We start from the raw sequence: 22,584 nt of genomic DNA, 5'->3' as shown, positions 1-22,584 counted from the left end.
ATGCTCCAAGGTAACAGCTAGACTTCTGCACAAAGCCCATCTGACACAGCTAACCAAGAAGGGGAAAAACATGAAAACAAACCCATTGAGGATACTAGTACAACAGGACAACAGAATAGCTAGCAACACTTACATGCACTGACAAAAATAACACAAAATGTCCACCCACGCACTGACAATGAAAAAAAATGGAACAATAAACACTGCGTCCTTGGGAAAATCCATCTCAGCAGTGAAGCCGAAACATAACGTAACATGCTCTGAGAACACAGCCCTCAATATTCGGAGATCACTGCAGTTCGGAGGAGGTAGCTACTGGCAAGTGAGAGGCAGAATAACTTTCCAACTTCAAAGAAGGCCTACTTTCCCTGATTCCCACCTTACGCATTAACATGTTGCATTTTATTATTGACTTTTGAACAAGATTTTATCTTTAATTTCTAATAAAAGATGTAAAAATCAATGGACACAGCTGCCAGCCATCTGAAGACATCACATTTGTACTGCTGACTTGGAAAGAGAAGAAAAGGAGTCGTCCTTTACTTGTATGGCAGTGTCATAGTCTCATCGTGTACTAATGATAAGCTGCACATTAGAGGAGGGCTGGTAGCATCTCCTTGCTTTGGATCATGCAAAAGTTTGCAAAAACCTAGCTTTTTGAAATTACACAGCATTATTTTGTTTATTAGCAAATCTCAGGACTTGGTTAGTAAAAGCTTCTATACCTACAAACAATGATGATAAAATTAGGGAACTGACAGTCCTATGAATAGCCAGAAACAGTCCCCAATCACCTACTCAAGCATAGTTCCATCCACTAAGTTAAGGAAAGAAACCTTCAAATGTTATTCATTTTCCTGACTCTCTTAAAAAGAAAAACTGTAACACACATCTGTGACCTAGCAACAATATGGTTTGAAATAGTTTCCAGATCACTGAACTGTGCAATACCTTTAAAAATGGGATGACAAAAGGTCGCAGTGGGAAGTTAGTAGCTTCTTGCAGTTTGGAATGAAATTCTTCAATTGTCAAAGTAGAATTCTGTTGAGAAAAAAAATTCTTTCTTGGTGACCAAATAATGAAAACACTTAGCAAGAGAAACAGTAACCAAAGCACTCCTAAATTGCTTAATGACTCGTTCCTGATATTGATAACAGGATAAAAAAGAGCATGCTGCATATTAAATTACTACCTTATTAAGATACTCAAAGGAAACCACTAGCATCTCAGACATTTGGGCTTGCTGCTTAGAGTACTGTTTTGAGCTCTCAGGTGCTAAGCACGGAAATGCTTTAAAATTTCAAACAGTCATTAAAGCTGCTTTTCTCAACAATTTTTGAGATTGTATTTTGTTCCCAGTGCAGAAGTGGGAATTAACATACATAAAAATTCACACTCTTTTTAAAGGCATAGCTTGAGGAGGAAAAACTGCATTTTGCCTTCTATACTTAACAAGAGAATTGTTTATTAAGTTTTACTCACTGCATCTGTGCAATCCTATAGAAGTCAGTAGGTTGTGTAGGAAAGTCATTACTGTGTGGCTGAGGGCATAATCATGAAGACAACAGGCTGCATGGGTTTAACCAAAGGAATAATGTGATATGTACATGTTTCAAAAGAAAAGATCCTATTTTGCTTCTCAGAGCTCAGATGAAGCTTTGCAAGGTAGAAAGCATCTGTAATTAACAATGGGCAAGCACTTTTCATCTGAAAATCAAGGGCAGGTAAATACATGTCCCAGAGCCATTCTTTACTAATTTGCCTTTCCATAAGAACCACGTGACAAGCAAAATCACCTTAAAAGGGTATTGTGGATATGGAAGCAAATGCAGAGCAGGACTTGCTGAAGCACCACTGCCTCCAGTACACTTCCTTTTAACACAGAGCCAAGTGAAGGGGCGCTCATCACTTTCATTTAGTATTTTGTGAAGATGTTAGTGGAGGACACCTGAGCCCTAGTATTCAACAGTGCTGGCAGTCTTTGCTCCATATGCAGCCAATGGTGACTGCAGCTGCTCAGAACAGATGTAAATTAGATGAGCACAACAGCATTTTTTCCTGGTACATCTAATTACTGTTGAAGGGGATGCACGGGAGACAACAGTGCCTGCCAGAGAGCGGACTTGACTGGGAATAAAAAGAGTCCTGGACCAGATTTGCTACAGTTTGCCTGTAAAATAGCAGCACAACTTGACAGATGTAGATAAGTCAAGTCAGAACTTCCCATACAATTACATAATCTTACCAATAACGTGGCATATATAGCAGCATTACCCCATCACGTCCCTCACAGCTGGCTTCAATGAATACTCAGAAAAGGTTTTCAACTATGGTTATACTGCAAGAGTATATTGAGCTCTTCCTTTCAAGCAGTATTCTGTCACTCAATATATAGGGCACCTTTCTTTCTCCAAGCCAAATAAGCTAGGAAAGCCAAAACATTTTCTACTATAGGACATATTTCAAGCTGTGTCTACATTAGGGGGCTGCCAGGACAGAATGGAAACCCTGCCATACCGTTATGGCATAATACTATACTGGCAAAGGAGTCTAGTCTACCTCTGGTTAAGAATAGCTGCCACTTACTGACAGCTACTCAAGTTGCTTATGTTAGCTCGGTGGCAAGAGCCAGTACTCAATTCTCACAAGTTCGGTATCCTCCAAGTACGATACACACGGTGTACGCAACCCACTCTTTTATATAATAAACATGTCAAACGGAAAAGAGGCAAAGGGAGAGAAAAAGATCACAGTTACATTTATATCATTGTTTTTTGCTTACCACAAGTCCTAGCACAAGGGTACGCACTCTCTCCCCAATCTCTGGTGAAATGTCATTGCCAAACTGCTGTAAGGTTGTAAGAAATCTCTTCAGTTTGCTGAGTTGCCTAGCTCCACAAGCTGGCGGTAACTGCTGGTTAGCCAGAGAAGAGGAAGAGGAAGAGGATGGCCCATTGCTAAAGCCATTAGGAGGAGATGGAGCTCCATTTAACGCTGTTGGTGAATGGCTAGTGCCATTGGTTACTGAAAGAAAAAGAGAGAAGGGAGGATAAAATAGAGAGAGAGGAGAAAAAAGGGAGAGAGAGAGAGAAGACAGAGGGGAAAATCCATCAGCTTATGTTTTCTGTGCTTGATCTCAAAATTAATTAAGTTGCACGATCAAAGATAATTAGCCTTTTGACAGAGTGACACTCTGCAGGTCATATCTGCTTCCCAGTAGCTGGTACTAAACAGCGGATGGATTGGAACTAACAGTAGCTGGGAGTCACGCAGCCCCCAAAGTGCTTCTGCACCTGAAAACATCATTTGAATACCAGCCTTTTGTCAGAGGATTAAAAAGAGAGAGAGCACACAAGCGCCAGGACATATCTGAGTGAAAATAAAAAAAATTTGCTTTTTGGGGTGGAAAAAATGTACAGACATATTTCATGAAGCCTCAGTTTATCTCTGAATATTTTTACTGGTGTTTTGTACACACAACTGACAGCTGTGTTTATAAAACAGGACTTTCACGTTTTAGCCTTACACCACCCAATAAGAAGGCTATTTTTTTCTGATACAGATTGCCTAGCTGCTAACATATGGAACACACTAAGTAGTTTGTGCAGGTACAAATAGTGCCACATTTGCTGCGGACTGAAGCCTTTTTAACCTTGCACCAGACCTTAGGAAATGGAGAAGACTTCAGGAGAAGACTTCTCAGAGACTTCCTGGGAGACCGTGAGCAAATCACTCAGCTTCAGATGTGTCAATACAGTATCTCTAAAACAGATAGGAAACTGTTTCCCTCCTGTTGTGGGAATAATTGTAAGGTTATTGTGGGAATAACTGTATATCCAAAGTACTAAGTATTCAAAATTTATGACAATGAGATTCATGCAGACATTCTGAGGCTAATAACAAACAGTTATTGGCAGCTATTTTAATTCACTCCGGAAAGCAAGAGAGAATCAAGCTGAGGACATCTTTTCCCACACAGGTTAGCTGGAACAGGATCAGTCAGACATACTCTGCTGAAGTCACTCGAGTCTGACCAGTTCAAATGGTAGAGAACAGCAGGAGAAAAGATCACTCCCTACAAATGAGAATGAACTGGGACGGTCCCAGGTATGGGCACACAGCACACGGCTGTACCCAGCATCCAGTCTTGCTCAGCTGGCTGCTATCCTGGAGAAATTTGCTGATTTGTGTTCAAAAGTGTCACTCAGATTCCAGCCTTCAGTAAGATCCCATGTATTTTGTATTATCGCTCACTTACACAACTCATCTCCCCCAAAGCACAGAGAGACCTAAATGTATCCCAAAACCATTAAAAAATAAGGGACTGACCTACTATCAGAAAGATAGAGTAGCAATAGGCTAAAGTTCCTTTCTGTTTAAAAGCATATCCATAAAGAACTCCCTGTGTTTCTTAATGACTGGCCTCTTTGAAGCCAGACATCCCTTCCTCTATGTTACTTTCTCCAAAAGTCATCTTTATTTTTAGATAGCAACTCCTATTACTAGATTTAAATGACTATCACAATCCTTTTAAAGGAGTTTTTGCCCAAGTGACTGAAGTTCCATCCTGTGGGTGCTATAGAAAATGGCTATCTGAACCTATCTATTTTGTGGTCGGTTTTTATCCTAGTTTTTGGTTCCCTACTCTAGTTTTGTGGGCTAGAGAAACAAGAGATGGAGAAAGTAGAAGTAGAAAAAAGCTGGCCTGAATAAGTTTGGCTCCATGTGTAGCTCCAAGCTATGCTCTCTGAGCACTGTAGTAGAGTGATATATCTGAGTTAACAAACATACCATCATTGCAGGGAACTTGTACAGCCAAAAATGATCATACCATGAACCTAGGAAATGAGGATCACGAAGAACAGGAATATGCCATGCTCTAGCATGACACAATACAACAACTCAGCCACCATTGCTGGACTGTCCTAGGCAGAGGATTTACAGGTTATAATCAAGAAAGCATAGAATAGCAGAGTTGATTACCTAGGATAAATAAGAGGAGGAGAAAGACAGGCAAAAAAATGTAATTTTACTAAACAGAATTAAAAAAAATTTTTTTTTCAAAAGCACACCCCCTACTAAGGGCTTTACCTCTTTCTTTATAATGTCTGAATTTGCCAACTGGCAAAAACATTACACTATTTTTAAAAAGTATAGCTATGTTATTAATAAAAAAGAATTTAACATCTAAAATTTCAAAAAACTAATCTGTTTTACAGTTTAATAGTCTGAAACAAAGAAAACAAGTGTACTTTTGACCAGAAAATAAGTACACTCCTTCTTAGCCTACAGGCATTCTTTCCTGTAGTAATAATAAATGGGTCAGACACTCAGATACAGAAGTGACTGTTTACTATATATGCTGGAACTGCTACACCCAAACTCCAAAATCTGACAGGTTAAAAGACATTTAAAATTAGTAAAAGACTTTATATAAACAGCCCCCAAAACCAGCTATGATTCACATACCTTCCAAAGTGCAGAACCCAATCAAATAAACAAACATCTGGAAATCTTATAGGTACACTGGGGATTACAAGAGTGATTAAAGAAAACCTTTGTCCTATTCCTTTTATTATTGCTGAAAGGCATCTTGAACTGTGCAAGATGCCGCACTCTGAAAAGCTTAATCTGTAAGACTCTTCTCTTACAAAAACCTAGAAACAATTTAATTTTAGACCAATTTAACTTTAGACCAGGATGATTCAGGTGCTGAAATTAAGAAAAACAGACAAATCTTTGCAGAATTGGCACGAAATGCAAATGCAAAGAATTGGCACAAACTCTCCTCACTACACTTCTGTGTAAATCCTCAGGACACGGTTCCCTGGGATAAGCGGTACAAGGGCCTCCAGCTGGCCTTCTGCATAGAGGTGAAGTTTAAATAAGGTGTTTATCAGACAGCAAAGGGCTGAAAAGACATAGGAAAGATGAAGAGAAGATGCTGCAGTCATGCTGTTTAGGTATATGTATTGTACTGTTCTACAAATGTTTTATCTAAGATGTGAAATGTAAACACATTCTCATGTTTATACTATTACAAGGCAGCATAAAAGAGACCAAAAATTTGCTGTTAAATGTTGGTAAGAGAGATGCGGATTGTTTCATGACTGTGGAAAGACTAGTCCAGACAATTTGCCAGATTTGAATCTCAGTTACACAGATACGAATGCAGAGCAATTCCATCAAGATCACTAGTTTCTTGTGTGTTTACATCAGTAAACTGAGACAGAGGTCCAGACCTGAGTGATTTAGAGAAGCAGTCAGCAATAAAAGGCCTGTATTTTTGAGTTTGTATCAAAATAAATTAGAAATTATATACTACAAATCAGAATTCTTTCTTTAATCATTAGTGGGATGTAAATGGGTATTTTCTCTATGAATAACCCCCATTTTAAAAATATAAACAAACACAAAACCCCAAACAGTTACAGTGAAAGTTTCTATACAAAAGGAAACAGGATCCTTTAAACAGAGTGAGAGAATGGCATAAGAGATGAGCAGCAAGTTTTCTGTACTTCTGAGAGTAGGACTGGTCTGAGCGTTAGTACCTGGGAAGTTAGTAGTCGCTGTTCTTTGACACTGCAGCCAAGCCATCAAGGAAATTACCACAACTCTAAGCTGAATGTCTTAACACATTAAGATGCATTAATCTGCTGTGCTCTTAGTTTTGCTTAATTACTTTATTGCAGTACAGTCAAATGCTGCTCCAGCCAAGCCATACTGGTTCCCCTGCACACACTTTTGTTTCTTACATAGAGAAAGAGTCAAAGAACATGGAACAAAAGGAAGAAAATAAGTCTAATTACATGTTGTGGGCGTGAATGAACTGGTTCGTGGAGCTCCTTGGGTAGTGGGAGGAGGTGGCATGGTCGGAGGCGTCAGCCTGGATTGTGTCTTCACATCCACAGGTGAGTCTGGCATTGTGGAATGCTTCTCAGTGCGATCTGCAACACACCACAGGAACACACCATTTTATTTCCCCACGTATATCTGTCCCAAAAAAAGAGTTAAAAAGCTAACACAGGATGCGAGCCATTTCGGCATCTGCTGCAAAAGATTACACCTGATTATCTACGCCAGGGTGTTCTTTCAAAATTACATCATCTAAACCTTACTTAAGAAGGTGCAACCCAGATGGTAAGACCTCATTTGTAGTGGGGCTGCATTATCTTTTGTTTTTATTTCTAGTATGTGCAGATGCTACCTCCAAGCACTCCTGCAGTTGCAATAATGCCACCTCACTTCAAGGCTCTAACATTAGCCAGAAGGAAAAAAGAGACGAAGGGACAGGAAGGTAATAAATCCCCTTATGACAACTCTTGCAGAACTAAAACGTGAAGCTCTTTAGTACAGGTGAGATATTGGTTGAAGTGAGCTCTTTTCATGTCTCTTCTTTGTAACACCTGCTGCCCTCTCTACCATTTGTCTCTGCAGCTATGAGGAGATACCTATGTTAAATACCGCGTGCCTCCTGGATCGCTTCACCACCCTACCCTTGGATATTTTTACATTCATGAAAAGAATAAACACAATATGCCAAAATGGTAAGTCAAAGGCCACACATACATACCAATTAGTTTTTAAACACAGCATTGTCAAATATCTACGTTTATACCTTTGCATATAAAGAACAACTTTAATTTTCAAAACCTGCAAAATAAATGGAAAAAAAAAGAAAAACAAGAAGAAAACCTAACAGTTCTCTTGCAACTAAAGATGTAAAGATGCAAGATATTTGATCCAGAAGCTATAGTAGTATAGTAGTATATCTTCTTTTCCAAACGTTTTTTAAACTTCTATGATAAAACTGAAGCAAAAACAGAAAAAAAAACCCAACAAACCTTATGTTTCTTTTATCAAAACTGGGCAAAACATGACACAATTTACCAGCTGAAAGCAAAATTAAGACTTCCTTAGTCATGCTAAGAATTTAGTGAGCCATCTTGAGTAAAGATGTAATTCAATTTGGCTTTTAATAGGCATCAGTTAAATTCTTCTATGCCTTTTCTGGAGGAAAGGGGGGGGGGTATTTGTTTTACACACTGTCCTATACGAGTCTTCACAAGCTCTGTTAACCCATTTTGCAAAGCAATGAACTGTCAGGACTAGTGGGCAAGTATACCACTCTGTATTTTTTAATTCACGACAAAGGCAAAGTCAGTAACGTCCTATAAATTCTGCAGCTCAACTGTTACTTAATAAGATACAAAGTTTACCAAAACAAATCTAAAATTTGACCTGAGAGACAGAGAAATTACAAGCAATGCACACATTTTATAAAGAAAGGGTTTGTTTTAAAGCTCCTCAGAACAGTTAATTATCAGAATGCTTAATAATCAGAATGGGGGGGAGGGGAGAGAGGCAAAAAATAGGAGTGTATAGCATATCCCAATCTTTAACTGCTTGAAACTGAGGAATTACGATACAGAGATAGGCGGTAAGCTTCTGCAGTTATAAAAGCCTTTCTAGAACAGCAGAAGGTGGCTCATTTTTCAAGGTAAGAGAGTCATTTCATACAGAATTTAGAGACAGGTTTGGGGAAGATAAGCAGTGGAATAGCACAAGAACTGTACGAGGGGAATACCGTTCCCTACAGTATAGGATTCACAGTGTTGATCAAAAGTTAATAAATATCAGCAGGATAGGGAACAGTATCCAAAATGACTGACTGAAATATTAAGGCTTCTACAGACAGGTGAAGTTTGATTCACAAATCAAGCAACAGTAAACCATTACATGCTGGAAAACAAAAGCAAGTTTTGAAAAGTAGTCTGTAAAAATTCCTTTCCACATCACTATACTAAAACATTTAAATCTATATCTGCAACATGCCATTCATTTAATATAAAGAACTACGAAAACTAGCCTTGAAATGTTAATTGCTTCCTTAATAGCCAAATTCATCTTGCACTCACCTCAACCAACCTCAGCAACAAGGGAATAAATAGCTTTCAGCTCATGTTGCAACAGAGGGAAAGAGGCACAGCAGTGAGCCCAAGCCCTCCTAAATAAAGGCAAATATTTCTGCCATGCCAAGAAAGGAGAGAGAAAGGGAGGCTTGCCAGAGCTGGTGGGGAGATAACAGTGGGAACTGCTGGTCCATCTGGTTTTCATTCTGCTAACACTCACATTGAACTGTTAAGGAAGGCAGTCCAGGTACACAGATTTGAAGCATGTGGGAGCGCAGACACAGGCAGAGAGGAGATGGAGGTGGGTGGAAGAAAGAGTGCGAGAAATCGAACTCCACTAACAGCCTGCTGCTCACACTGAGCAGGCACAGTCTGTATCCTCCAATTCAGCTGCTGATAACTAAAAGCAATCCTGATCCTGTGGCCAACCACAGCTCGCTCTCCTCTGCTGCTCCCCTACTTCGCTTCATTTCAAAGTTCAGGTTTGATCAGAAATGAACTCAGATTGGAGGGAAAACTTCTCAAGAAAGCTGCCTATATTTTGTTACTTAAATTGAACACTATGGTGGGAAATAATGTGTTGGTGTTGCCCTCCAATTTCAGATTTTCATTCCACTGTGATCTGTTTTTTATTTGCTAGAACAGTGCCTGCAAGCTGATTAGCAGATCACTGGAATTATCCATGCAGACCTCTGTACTCTTCATATACATCTACTGACACTAGGCTTTTTTTTTACCTAATTACCTTTCATGCACCTCTTCAAAAAAACATCTACAGACTGCTACAGACTGCTTCCTTTTGATTAGCCTCTGCGCCTCACAACGCCATGCAAACCACTACACTATTGCATGTTCTCTGGCAGACAGATTTATCTCTCGTTGTCCAGAAGCTCTCTAGCACTGCTTTCCATAAGGAGATATAAGGCTTCTTTCAAGCACACCTCAAAACACTCCTGGCCAGGGTACAAGATTATCTTGTGAGAGTCGAGACTTTCCTTGGAAGAAAAGGGGCTTTTGAAGAAGCACAACGTAAAATGCAAAGCTCTCCCATGTGCTTGGAGGACAAGCTACGAGCACTGAGACACAGCCCAGGAGAACAGCCATCGCTGTTGCAGGCTTTCGCTTCCTACCCTTTAATAGCAAAACTCCTGCAGGAACCATCGTGCTGTTACTGCTACCATTTCTGTGCTCCTTACCTCCCCTGTAGATTCCCGAACTCCCGAGGAAGCTGCTGGGCTTGGAGCAGCTGCTCACCCACCTCTGTCCTGCTACCCGCAAGCTTACAGAACCTCAAAAGCTCTGGTTTTAGGAGAAAGATGTCTCAAAGGAGGGAGTGAGCCTGGTGAGGATTGAGCACAAAGCAGAGCCACGGCCGATAAAGTCCTACCAGTTCTTGTGATCTTAAGTCGTGAAGCTTGTAATGTCTGATACTTCATGCAGATTCTACATTTCATGTAGATTTGCTCTAGTTTTATAAAACAGGTTCATGTACTGTGAGCTTTGCCTGAAATTTGCAAGAAAAGCAAGAAAACATCCAAAAACTGTTTAATTTCTTGAATTCCAGCCATTTGTATACTTTTGTATCAGAACAAACCCTCCATTTGCAAAGCTGGTTCTGATACACTTCTGTTGGAATCTGACATTTTAAACAATAATGCTGAATTATTAGAGACAGACAAAACGTTTTATACAGACCATATCGCACACCATCACACACTTCAGAGTGCAGGCTGTGTATATAGAGAGAGTAACTAACTTCTTTCAGGTGCAAAGATTTCTTCTACAGAATCCTTCTAAACAGTGACAGAGCTGGGATGGTTAGCCCAATCCTGATCAAATGGGCCTGAAACCCAGAGGTCCTCCAGACTAAAGGGAAAAGGAGACATCTGCAATTCATTCTTCACTGTTCACTGCAATCAATCCAGGATGGAGATAGATGGTGAAATAATGGGTTAGTCCTAATCCATATACACAACCCTCTGGTGCAGTGAGAGACTTGGAATAAATTCAGAAAATATGTTTCAAGTATGCAGCGATCTATTGCATTTGCTTTGGGTTATATTAAAAAAACCCTGAAATATACATTCTTGAATTTGCTTTACAGCAAAGAGTGAAGAACTGTGATTTTAACCACAGAAAGTATTTCACTCCATTTTAAATTAAAGAATGTTGTAAAACCAGCTTTAGATTATGATATTTCTTCTGCGGATTTCTTGGTTCGTGAAACTATACTGTTCTTGTCATACTTTCAGCTTTTATGGTAGGAGTAATTTTTATCACTATATTTAGCTGTTAGGTGAACGCTGATATTTACTGTAGGCATAGCCAACTTCTGAAGACAAATACGGAAAAGACTGAAAGTAAAATGTGCAAGAGCAAGGAAGGGGCAAAAAGAGATGTGCACGTATTCAAACTGATTTACTTTACATCCTGTATCCTAAATGATTTACTCCATTTTTAAAACAAGGCGGTCTTTCATACATGGCAACCTTTCAGCTCATGTGGCATACTTCCAAGTCTAACGCATCAAGGAAAGCTGATGTATGGAACAAAATATGGAATATATAAATACTTTACTGATACCATTTCAATAGCCAATTCAATGTCAAGCATTTCTAGGAGTGGTGTGTTTTCAATTTCCTTTTTTAAATGAAAAAAAGTATGGTATAATATGCTCTGGCATTTATTTTACTTTTAGTTAGTGCAAACAGTTCCAGATGTATATTCAGGCATGAAAGATTCTTAAAGACACTCTATGTTGATTGTACAGAACTTACTACTTTTGTGCCAACCCATTAAAAATAAAAATGAAAACTCCAAAATTAAAAGATCCCATTGTCTCGTTTCCTTTAAACTCACAGAAACTAACGCACAAACTCTACGTTTGACACGCAGGATTAGAACCTGCCCCCACCTCCCAAGTTACATGAATGGAGCCTAAATCTGTAGGACTTAATACTGATTGTGATTACCAAAACGGCACTGGTCTAAAACAGTGTTTTGATTATTTTGAGAAGATAGCATGGAATTTGCAAGCAGCTAACTATGGATTTTGAGTCACAGCAGTGATGAACTGGAAGACAGAAATCCCCAAGTCCACTGAAGAGGCAAAATGACATAGCTCTTTCATCCATAATGTTATCATGCTACAGTCAGTAAACAACCTGCCCTCCTCTAAATTTTCATTTGAAGTTAGTAACTGAGACAGCCAGCAAACAGCTTGCCCACAGTTGCAATGCGATGTCTGTGGCAACCCAAAACTCCTATCAGACCTGTCACTGAGAAGGTCCCAGTTCAGGTTTACAGGGAACTGTGTTACAAGGCATCAGCCTCAGTTGAAAAGGATTTGCTTGAGAATGTGTGATATTAGCCTAATACAGACTGCACAGCCAACCCACCCCAGAAACTATTCTTCCGTGAAAAAACTGGAAGTCCTACAATGCAGCCACAAAACATAACCTTTGGACAACACCACTGCAGATTCTCTCCCAGTAAAGCATGCTTCAAACTTGTTTGAGACTGGTTCAGCCTTCATTCCATTCATTTCTTTTGACTTTTCTTTAATAAATAAATACAAACCCTAAATACCATGGGTGTTTTTGTGCTACAAACAACTGACCACAAACAGGCATAATACAGACCTAACTTTTTAACAGCTCCAAATGCATTCAAATTATCAGCCTAGAAACAAAACATCACCCCATTTCCAGTTCTCTGGTGGAGAATTTCTACTCCCAACACAATTCTCAGAACAGCAGTATCAAGGAGTAGCTCACACAGTCAGACTCAGTCTCTTGCCACCAAACATGACCCCTCCAAGCTTTATCCCTGAGGAAGGAGTATGTACGTGAGGCAAGTGATGGAAGTCAGCAACTAAGTTTGCAAGATGACATAACATTTTGCTACAGCTTTAGCACTATGGATACGAAGCTCATATACCCAAGATGACCCTTTTGCAAGAGCAATTTAACAGCTTGGCTAAAATCTTATCCTGGTTCTTCTCTGCTCAGATAGTTGAACATTTCATATCGCCAGCTATTCTTGAAAATAGATGAGAGCACATTCAGTTTATCCATTTCTGCTCATTTTATATGCAGAAGCTTGCAGAAATTCTGCATCTTGGGAGTTCACTAAAGTTATCTCGGGCTATGTTATCAGAGACTTTCTTCAGATGTGCTAAAAAAAGCAATGAGAATAATGCAATCTCTGCTTTGCCTCTCAAAAGCTCCAAAGGATTTTTGTGATACTGTCTCCCAGTTCTACTCTGAAGAATTTGTGGATTATGTAAAAGAGGTGGATGACGGACTATGCATTGGGTCATATCTTTGATTCATAATGGAACCCTGACTGGTCATACTGTCATGACAACCAACAGACAAAGCAAAAACACTATTTTTAGTTTCAATTCTAGAATAAGAACATGTTTTGAATAGTTATGAATTTAAATCCTTAAAGGGTGCTGACTGTCCAAAAAAAAAAAAAAAAAAAAAAAAAAAAGCGTGTGCCATGCTCGTGGCTTAGCAATTGAAAGCCAAATAGTTACACATATTACAAAATAAGTAATGCTTAGTCCAACCTCGGAGTAGAGACAAAAATGTTATGGCTTGGCTTTGCTTGAACATATTATTTTCTCCTGAAAGAAATAAACTTGTCTTACCATATAATTTCATACAAAAAAGGAAAATGAATCAGAAAAAGGATTTGTTTTCCCTCTCAATTAACAAGCTGACATATTTTGACAATTTCAAAACTTTCATAAATTCACTTTTAGATATTTAATAATTAAAAACTCAATCCTGTCAGAACTGTACTTTTTTGATGACTCTTTTCCCCTTGTTCCTCTCTGGCCTTGCAAACTTTACCATGCAATACTGCTTTAAAATACAAAGTAAGGTAAGGAAGAAGGAGAATGTATTTATTCTAAATATAGACCAGCTAGCACCGTAACAGCTTATAAAGTATTTCAGCAGGAACAGACAAGCAAAATAAAGGCCAAATTGTGGCAGCTGCTCTACATTTCAATAAGCCCACAAAAAATAAAGCCTGCAAATTCCCTTGTCATAGCTGAATAAATACCAATTGGCCTGTACTGAAGGTGAAGACAATGCAGAATTATTCTAAATACCCCACCACGCATCATAAAAATGCCTATAAATAAATGCATGTATAACTAATGCAATTAATAGGCAAATACTCCCACAATCATTATTTAAATACTGTTTTCCAAAACATTGTTTCCTGGATCTTTTCTGCTTGTTATTGTTGACGAGCTCCCAAAGTAAGAACTATGTGTTTTAAGGGGTTTTCTTTTATATAGCAGGAACTATTACTACTATTTGAAAAACCAGATCACCAAACATAGGAGGTCCAGATCAGATGAAGAAGAGGTGCACACTGTCTCCAGTATGCAAAACTGAAGGGCAACCAGAGCAAGAGTTGGCCAAATCCGCTCCCTGGTCTCTCCCACAAGGTAGGGAGCTGACAATTCACAATCACAGACTAGGGGAGGTTGGAAGGAGCCTCTGGAGATGGCCTGCTCCAACCCCCCCACTCAACCAGGGTCACGTAGAGCAGCTTGTGCAGGACCCTGTCCAGATGGCTTTTGAGTATCTCCATGGATGGAGACTCCCCAACCTCTCTGGGCAACCTGTCCAGTGTTCAGTCACCCCCTACATTAGCAAGTATGCCCTTCACTTCTCATATGCTTATAAAGGAAACCACTGGGGAGTTTGGAGATGTGGCTTCACAAAGTCTCACCTAACAGTAATTCATTTCCTTTTTGCAGTAACGTTGGTGGAAGTTCTACCCTTGCCAGGATTGCATGTTATTTGATAAACTGAAGGTGAATTTAGAGTGATATTTAAGAAAGTGAAATGTCATCAGCATCAAATTAGTATTGTTTGTACACTTTTACATACTCAACCATACATGGTACACATGACATTCCCACCAGCAGCGGGAAAAGCAATAAAACATTTTCTATCCCAACACCAATTATAGTTTCCAGACTAGCTCTCCAAAAGGCATGTTTATAAATATGTTTTTAATCCAAAGTTTATAAGGTCCTAAATTAACAGTAAATAGTTTGTTACACACAGCTCAAAGTCTGAAGCAAAAAAACATGAACCCCCTATTTTTTAATTCGCTCATGCAGTATTAAAACTGAGTGTAATACATAGCTGCACTCATTTTAGAAAAGTCCTAAGAGAGTACTGATACCAGTATTCCATTAGATTTAAATGGAATTGAAGTCTCTCATACAATTTCAGAGTAGATAAAATAATCTAAAAGAAGTTATTTAGATTCAGGACAACATTAGGTGTTAAATTATTCTGCCAGTGAAAAGTTATTATGGCTGCACATTTAAAAGCCATCATTTATATTTATAAAGCATGTCAGAAGTCCTTTAAGCTCATAAAAAATCATATACGGGGGTAAGAGGTGACAATTTTACATGGTTAGACATCTGAAAAGATGATATAGGGACTACTGAGAAGGTAATGGATATACATCTCAGTCTGTTTATTTAAACAGAAGAATTTGCCAATGCACTTTATCAAAGCAGCTTATGAATGCAGAAGTCATGATCCTGTAAAGCCTGATGTTGGCTACTCCAGGAAAGACAACTCCACACCTCGTGGACCAAGCTGTAAAATTCCTGTTCTATCAGCTTGTGCATTTTTTGCCGCCTAAGAACCTAATTTTTTGCGATGATATTTCAAGGAATTAAAAGGTTGTTCCATTATGCCAAATGTGTAGGCCTGGAGAGCAAAAGTGATCCCTCAGACAGAGAGGACAGGCAGCCAAAGTCCAAACTTCCTCTCAACAGCAAACGACATTCCTACTCCAAGAACGCACCTAAGTTCCACCATCTAACAAAGAAAAGATAGATAAATTAGGAGACTAGACTCCCTACATAATCAGTGAAAAGAGGGAAGGGTTAGAGCCTCTAATTTATTAATTCCTAAGGCCGCTCCATCAGATGGTATAAATATTCCCGTACGGCTACAGATCCTTTGTCTCTTGAAGAACAGAAGCGTTCAGACCGCTCTAACAGTGCAGGACAAGTTGGTGTACATGCGAATCGCTGATCCTCATCTAGATGAACTCAGTCTCTAGGCATACTAATTTCTTGATCTATATTCAGCCAGCCAGCCAAGTATTAATCCACCAGCGAAAAATACATGCTGAAACATATTTTCTCCCCGAACCCTCAGGTGCTGCCATTGTTACTCTCTTACTATCGCTACCAGTGACAGAAAAATGAAACTATAGTCTTTTTCCCTATGCCGGTATTACACACCGACAATCTCTAAGTAGTGCAATTTATTACCCTAATCAGTACTTCGACATTTGTGGAAATACACACTTTGGAAGACTATCATTTCACGTCATCAAATGATGCCCTTAAAGACATCTTGTGTTTACATGACTGACTGTCTAGACAGAGTGCGAGAAAATACTCATTATTAGTTACAAGTCGATTCCTTCTAGATGCTGCATGTCACACCAACTGTGTTTTATTTTGGGCACTGGATCACACCTGAAAGCAGCACTGGGGGTGGGGGAAAGGGGGGAAATTCTCAGAAAGTTCACATGAAATTATGATTCTCCATCTCAAATACTTTCTTAGATGAGAAAGTAATACTTACTGTCAAATCAACTCGCAAGCAAAGCAAACTAGCAAAAGCAAAATGCATATTGCAAGTCTGTTATCTGCCCTAACACATCACATGCGTACCTAATTGTTAAAACGAAATAAGCACGTGGAAGAAGGTGGAAAGGGAAGAAAGTTATGTACGTTACACCAGTGGAAAACCAGAATACCCCCCCTCTAAAGTCAGTGAAGTCACGCAAATTTACATTGGCCCAGAAATGAGGTTAGCTCACCCAAGAAGAGAGGTGCTGGGCCAGCCTTTTAGGCCTCAATCCCAGAAAAACTCAGGATTGATCCCAGAAAGACTCAGGATTACGTACCTAACTTGAGATGCTGCAAACGACTGTAGGAAAACTAATGAGACTATTCACAGGGCAAACAATTAGGCACATCTTTTCCAGACCTTTAAACCATCACAGGAGGCATCACAGGTGCATAATAAGCCTTAAAGCTTCCTTCTGGCAAAGCACCATTCCTTGTTTCTGAATTTTAAATAACAGACGGCAAAAATGTATACACAGCTGAAGCCTGAACAGAAAAAAATCAACAATTATTAAAGAAACCATAGAAAATATGAGAAAAATTTTAAACAATTTTGGATATCATAAGTATTGCCATGCTTGGCAATTGTACAAAACATGCTTTATTTCATGGGCAGAAGATTCAAATGGGATGTATTCTTTTTTACAACACATACATAAAGGCAAAGGTTTCCAGATTTCTAGAACCTGTCCTCATTTTCATCAAGCCAGCTAAACCGCTATTGCAACATAACTATTTAAGATTGACCTCTGTGGATCTGTACCACTTCTGTGGCTTACTTTTTATATACATACATACATACATAGATGTGTACATATTTATACGCACTTTTAACCAAGTTTGACTGATTTTATTTTGTATATAAAAATACTTGGTGTGAATTTTTCTTAAATTCTGCTTCAGAGAAAATGGAAGAAATAGCCTTCAATTACGCTGAAGGGAGTGTTAAATGGAGGGGAAACAGCAGGGCTAAAAGTCAGACACCAGAGAGAAACCACTCAGTGCTACAACTGCAAGAGAAATATTGACAAAGTAAAGCAGCCTGGTGCATTTGAACTCCGAACGCTCGATGCGAGCGCACTTAACCCTGGGTAATATGGTAAGCTCCCTCGTACCCGCTATTCTTATGAAAAGCAGATTTAACTCTCTCTGTGCTGTGGAAGCAGACATGTCCTGACCATATGCTTGGCCTACAGTCCTGACGACGGCCCCCTTGGGGCTACTCACGGATGTATCTTTTGCCTCACTGAGAAGCAGATTAGGCAGAAGAAAGGCCATTTTTTGTGAGAAAAAAATAGAAAAAACAGGAATATTCAACAGGAAAAAAAAATCTCCAGTAGAGCACAGGATGATTGAGAGGGCAATACTGTCCTGTCTTCATGTGGTGGGAGTAGTCTCAGGGTTCACTTCAGCATTTGCAGACAACATTTAAGTGTAAGGTAAAACATTGTGCTCATAGAAACAATGGCTGAGAGAGCACTTTGGCTCACATCCACTGGGATTTTTTTGAGGGTGCTCTTGACCACTAGAGGGAGCCGATATTGTGTCATGAAGACGCCAGAACCCTGGCTTCCAGTGCTGAAAATTAAAAGTAAATGGCAACGCACTCATAAAGTAGAAGGGAGATACTTCAAGAAAAATTCTTTCCAATATCTTTTGAAAGTTAACCTCAAAAACACAATAAATGAGGGAAAGCTTGTGATGCTATGTATTTATACATCAGTGTGCACTACTCCATTTCTGCAGTACCAAACGGATTGCAAGTAATTCTCTCAAAATTTTGGCTATAAAAATTTCTTCCTCCAAAGAATAACTGAAGTAAAAGCAAATTTCCAGATGCTGCCTTGGTTAGTATTGGCTGCAACAGGAGAACAGTTCCGGTGCCTCCTATGGGAACGTATGCACCCCAGACAAACAAGTCAGACACTTCCCCCGCTTTAATCCACATACACTCCTACCTAGTCCTGTTTTGGAGACGGCCTGCTACAGGGAATCCTCAGAAAGTGAAACGCAGCGTGCAGCACATCAGACACCTGTGTGCCTACAGCCACACACACTACACCCAGTTACAAGATTCTAGATCACGTACATAAAACTACAGGGATGTGATAATATGTGAATTTTAAAATACGCCATCAAAAATCAATACCATTTCTTTCCTGCATCACACCACAGAGAACCAAACATGAACTGAGATTTTCTTGATATCAATGATCAGTCAACGCGATTAGATAGCAAGCAAGCAGAAATACAAGAAAAAGAAATACTAGAGCAGCTCGCAGATCTTTACAAGCATTCTTCTGGCACCAAATACATATTAAGAAAGCAAAATCCCAATGGTAAGACAACTCAAATGCATAGAAAGAACTTAATTCACTGGCATCTCCTGTGAGGACATGTTTCTTTATGGTTTCCACTTGGAATAGAAGATGTAAAAAATCTCTGTACTTGTCTGGTAGGCTTTAAACTGCCTGGCACATGAAGAAACAGAAAGTTGCTGAACTGCAACAACAATGTAAGGCAAATTCCAGAATTACAAAAGAAAAAAAGAAAAATTAGAGTACCTGGATGAAATGCTAAGCAGTTAACAAGAAAAGCTGTCCCCAAATGAATTCCCATTCATTATCTTTGTCATAATTATTGCAACAGAGCAAGTAGCTTCAGTACCTGTGCATACAAATGACCTATTAGAAACCTAACAGGTCATTTCCAAAGGTGATTATGAGCTCTGACTTACAAAGCTACTTGGTTTTGCACATAATTCTTTTCAATGCCAACAATCTGTCCAAAATTAAGATAAAATGTATTTCCACAAGAATAAGTGGAAATAAACTTTTAGAAACTAAAACCCTCACTTCAGAAGGCATGAGGTGGTGAACACAGCTGAATCATATACAGTGGTTTTCATAACTGAAATGTTAAAAAATTTGCTTTTGCCTCTGCTATGGTGCCAAGAGAATGGAAAGAAGATGAGGCACTAATTATATGTTAGAGCTCTTACAATACCATACGCTATAATTAAATGATGATGACAGTAACAGTGAAAAAGTCTGAGGTCAGGTAGAAGATAAAAAACATCGTAGGTTATCAGACTGGACATCTGCTATAGCTCACAGTATGATCAGCAGAAAAGGGTGAGTAGATAACGATACCTGGACCAACTCTTGGAGTACTTGGAGTACCTCACTGGTCCAGGCACCTGTGTGGCAAAGGGAAGCTGTTTGTGTTTCCACTCTAACCAAACACCCGGGAGGAGGGCAGCAAAGAACAGGAGCCTAGATGTGTTCCTTCCCCATTTGCTGAGGAACTTAAGAAACTGTAGGAGACACAGGAACAGATCCTGGCACTCTTACTGTAAATGGCATGGGCACATTAGAAAGAAGTTAACTGAAGCAAGCCCAGAATATATTTACTTAAAGCATGCAGAGAAAAAAGGTGAGAGCAAGCATACTAAGCTACAGCCAGAGGGACCAAGAGAAATGCAAGGTTACATTCATACCAAATAGATAAATTTGAAAGAAATACTCTAAAAATCTTCAATCTTAATTGAAACAAATAAAGATCTGGCAACCAAGAAAGAGCTGCAATACTGGCATATCTTGGGTTTAAATCTGTCTCAGTGACTGAGAAAGAAATTGGGGAGGACAAAATTTGCAGGAAAAAAATGATCCTGGAAATATGTATGCAATTTTTTAAAGGAAGGAGTGAAACAGAAAATGGGATCCTGATACTTATTATTCTTCCCTTTTTCTTCTAGCACAAAAATGCATCTCAGGAATATCTTAACATACTTATATTTCTTCTAACAACCTCAAAATCTGAAAAGAATTGCCATGAGAAAGCATATGACTTCCTTGCTTCCATAGAGGGCCAAGAGTCTTCTCATTTATTACTCTCCAACTTTTTTTTTTTTAAATCCCTCTTTCTATCTTTGTCTCTCTTCTTTCAACATCTCAAATGTAGACTTCAAACACATGCTCTGCATCATGTTATGTCACACTGGGACACAATGCTGAACTTCACTCGTGATTATTTATCTAAAACCTTTGTTTTCTTTTAAACTGTGTATTTTGTTGCACTGCATCTACTGATAGTTACTCCCAAGCCTTCAACCTGTCATGTCAAAGAAGTTGATGTAAAAGAGTCCAAGTAGAGTTTACTGTCAGTTTGTAATGAGAGTAAAATGATAAATCTTTGTAACTGAAAGCCAGCTGCTTCATTCTTAACTCTGATTCCTCCCTCCCTTCCTTTTACATTCTAGCTCGCATACAGCTGTAATAAATGTGGCTCTTCTCACAAGCCGTGCAGATGTTAACAGTTCTGTAGGACATCAAGAAACATTTCAAGAATCTTGTAAGTGCTGACTAAACTTGCTTGAATTACCCACACTACCTCCTCCACATTCCTATTCATTAACATTAGCCTTCCTGAATGTTTTAAGAAAAAAAACGTAATTAGCATTTAAGCCAAGACATTAATATCTAGGTCTAAATGCACTATCAATAAACAAGGAGTGTTCATCAGACAACAGATATTCAGATAATGAATCAAAAGAAAGTCAAGTTTCTCTTTGTCAAGATGACTAATGCATTTTTCATTTCCTATCCATGCAAGAGTGGCTAAATGACTGCCTGAAAATATGTATTTATAAAAGTCACGGCTGGATATATTTGAAAGAAAGGATCAGAACTATAGCAAGATCTTTTCTTTTTTAGTAATCAAGTAGATTAATTCTAAATCAGAGTGAAGGAGTTCAAAGTGCTACCTAGTCCATTTTTATTAAAGTTATATTAGCATGACAGTCATACACTTCAAAGATTAAGCTAAAGCCTCAAACCACAGTCGATTCTGGGCAGAAACCAGAGTCCAGCTGTGCAGGTAGAGGACTAGACACAAAATGCATTCATTAAGCAGGCCTGTACTATAGCTGCTGTCTTAATACTCTTTCCTCTTAAGTAGCAAGCTTGCTCTCCTTTTTGGGGGTAGAATTTTTAAAAACTTGTAAAGCGTTTAGAAGTAGTCACCAACAAAGGCAAATCCGACTTTTACTTGAACATTACTCCAGACACTTGAAAATCCCACATCAAATAACCTACCCTGTATGTAAACTTCACACCTTGCAGACCTACCGGAAAGAGGACTGCAGAGTACTTCACAGCACTGAGCTGTAAAAGGATCACAATCTTTGACAAGTCCAGAAACAAAATGTACGGTTGAAGAGTTGCTATGGTGTAATTTTTAGATTGTCTTCAATCAAGTGTCAACTTTAACAGAGTTTCAAAGAGGACAGGGTAGAAAGAAATAAAATGAAGGTACTGTACATTTCCAGCAAGGGATCCATAAAAAGACCTCAGTCCTACAAAGCCTGGCATACCTGCTCAACTTCAGACCCTCAGCCTGTTATGGCAGCACATATAAAGTTAAAAGGAAATCCTAGCAGGAGGGCCCAAATAATTTACCATGAACTGCACAATTCAACATACTGTTTTTTCATTAATTTGGCAGTATAAAAATTCTAGATTTAAAGCAGAATTGCAATGTGCTATTTTTTAAATGCTTCATGACACTGCTTTTAGAGTAATTTCTTCCAAATATTATAAAAGAGAACATTTAAGCACTTTGAGACGAGCAGAAAGCAGACTAGAGCGTTAAAAAAGTAAATTTCATCGTGCCAGAAGCTATGTAATTAGGTAGTCCAAAAACTCAACCTGTCTTTTAACTTCCCTGAGCAAAATGAATTGGGAGAGAGGAAGAAGAAAAAAACAAAATGGGAGAAGAATAAAAAGGTGAGAGAAAGAAAACCCACGCAAGCAAGAGTCCCTTGCTGCCGTTATTCCTCCGAGAGCGGAAATGCTCCATTCAGTCAGGGCTTAGGAGGCATAAACATCATTGAAATTCAAAGGCAGCTCTGAGAAAGAGGACGCCTCAATTGGTATGCAAGCGGTGTCTTCTCGCCCTGAATACATTATGAAC

The 22,584-nt window shown here is 39.0% G+C and overlaps 1 protein-coding gene across 5 annotated transcripts in view; it reads right to left on the bottom strand.

The window, feature by feature from the left end:
- Positions 1-22,584, bottom strand: part of RUNX1T1 (RUNX1 partner transcriptional co-repressor 1) — a 115,631-nt gene that overhangs the window by 46,020 nt on the left and 47,027 nt on the right. For 4 of the 5 annotated variants that reach the window (XM_026099754.2, XM_064507756.1, XM_026099755.2 and 1 more), the window contains 3 exons: positions 6,810-6,947; positions 2,783-3,024; positions 952-1,041 (listed from right to left, as the gene is read on the bottom strand). In XM_026099754.2, coding sequence (XP_025955539.1) covers positions 952-1,041; positions 2,783-3,024; positions 6,810-6,947 — 470 coding nt within the window. Of the gene's footprint in view, positions 1-951; positions 1,042-2,782; positions 3,025-6,809; positions 6,948-8,918; positions 8,988-22,584 lie in introns of those variants that run through there. The other variant, XM_026099757.2, reaches the window with a different exon arrangement.

Source organism: Dromaius novaehollandiae, chromosome 2 (genome assembly GCF_036370855.1).
Source record: "Dromaius novaehollandiae isolate bDroNov1 chromosome 2, bDroNov1.hap1, whole genome shotgun sequence".
NCBI lineage: Eukaryota > Metazoa > Chordata > Aves > Casuariiformes > Dromaiidae > Dromaius > Dromaius novaehollandiae.
Note: the sequence above shows the minus strand (reverse complement) of the source record. Positions and strands in the feature narration are given on the sequence as shown.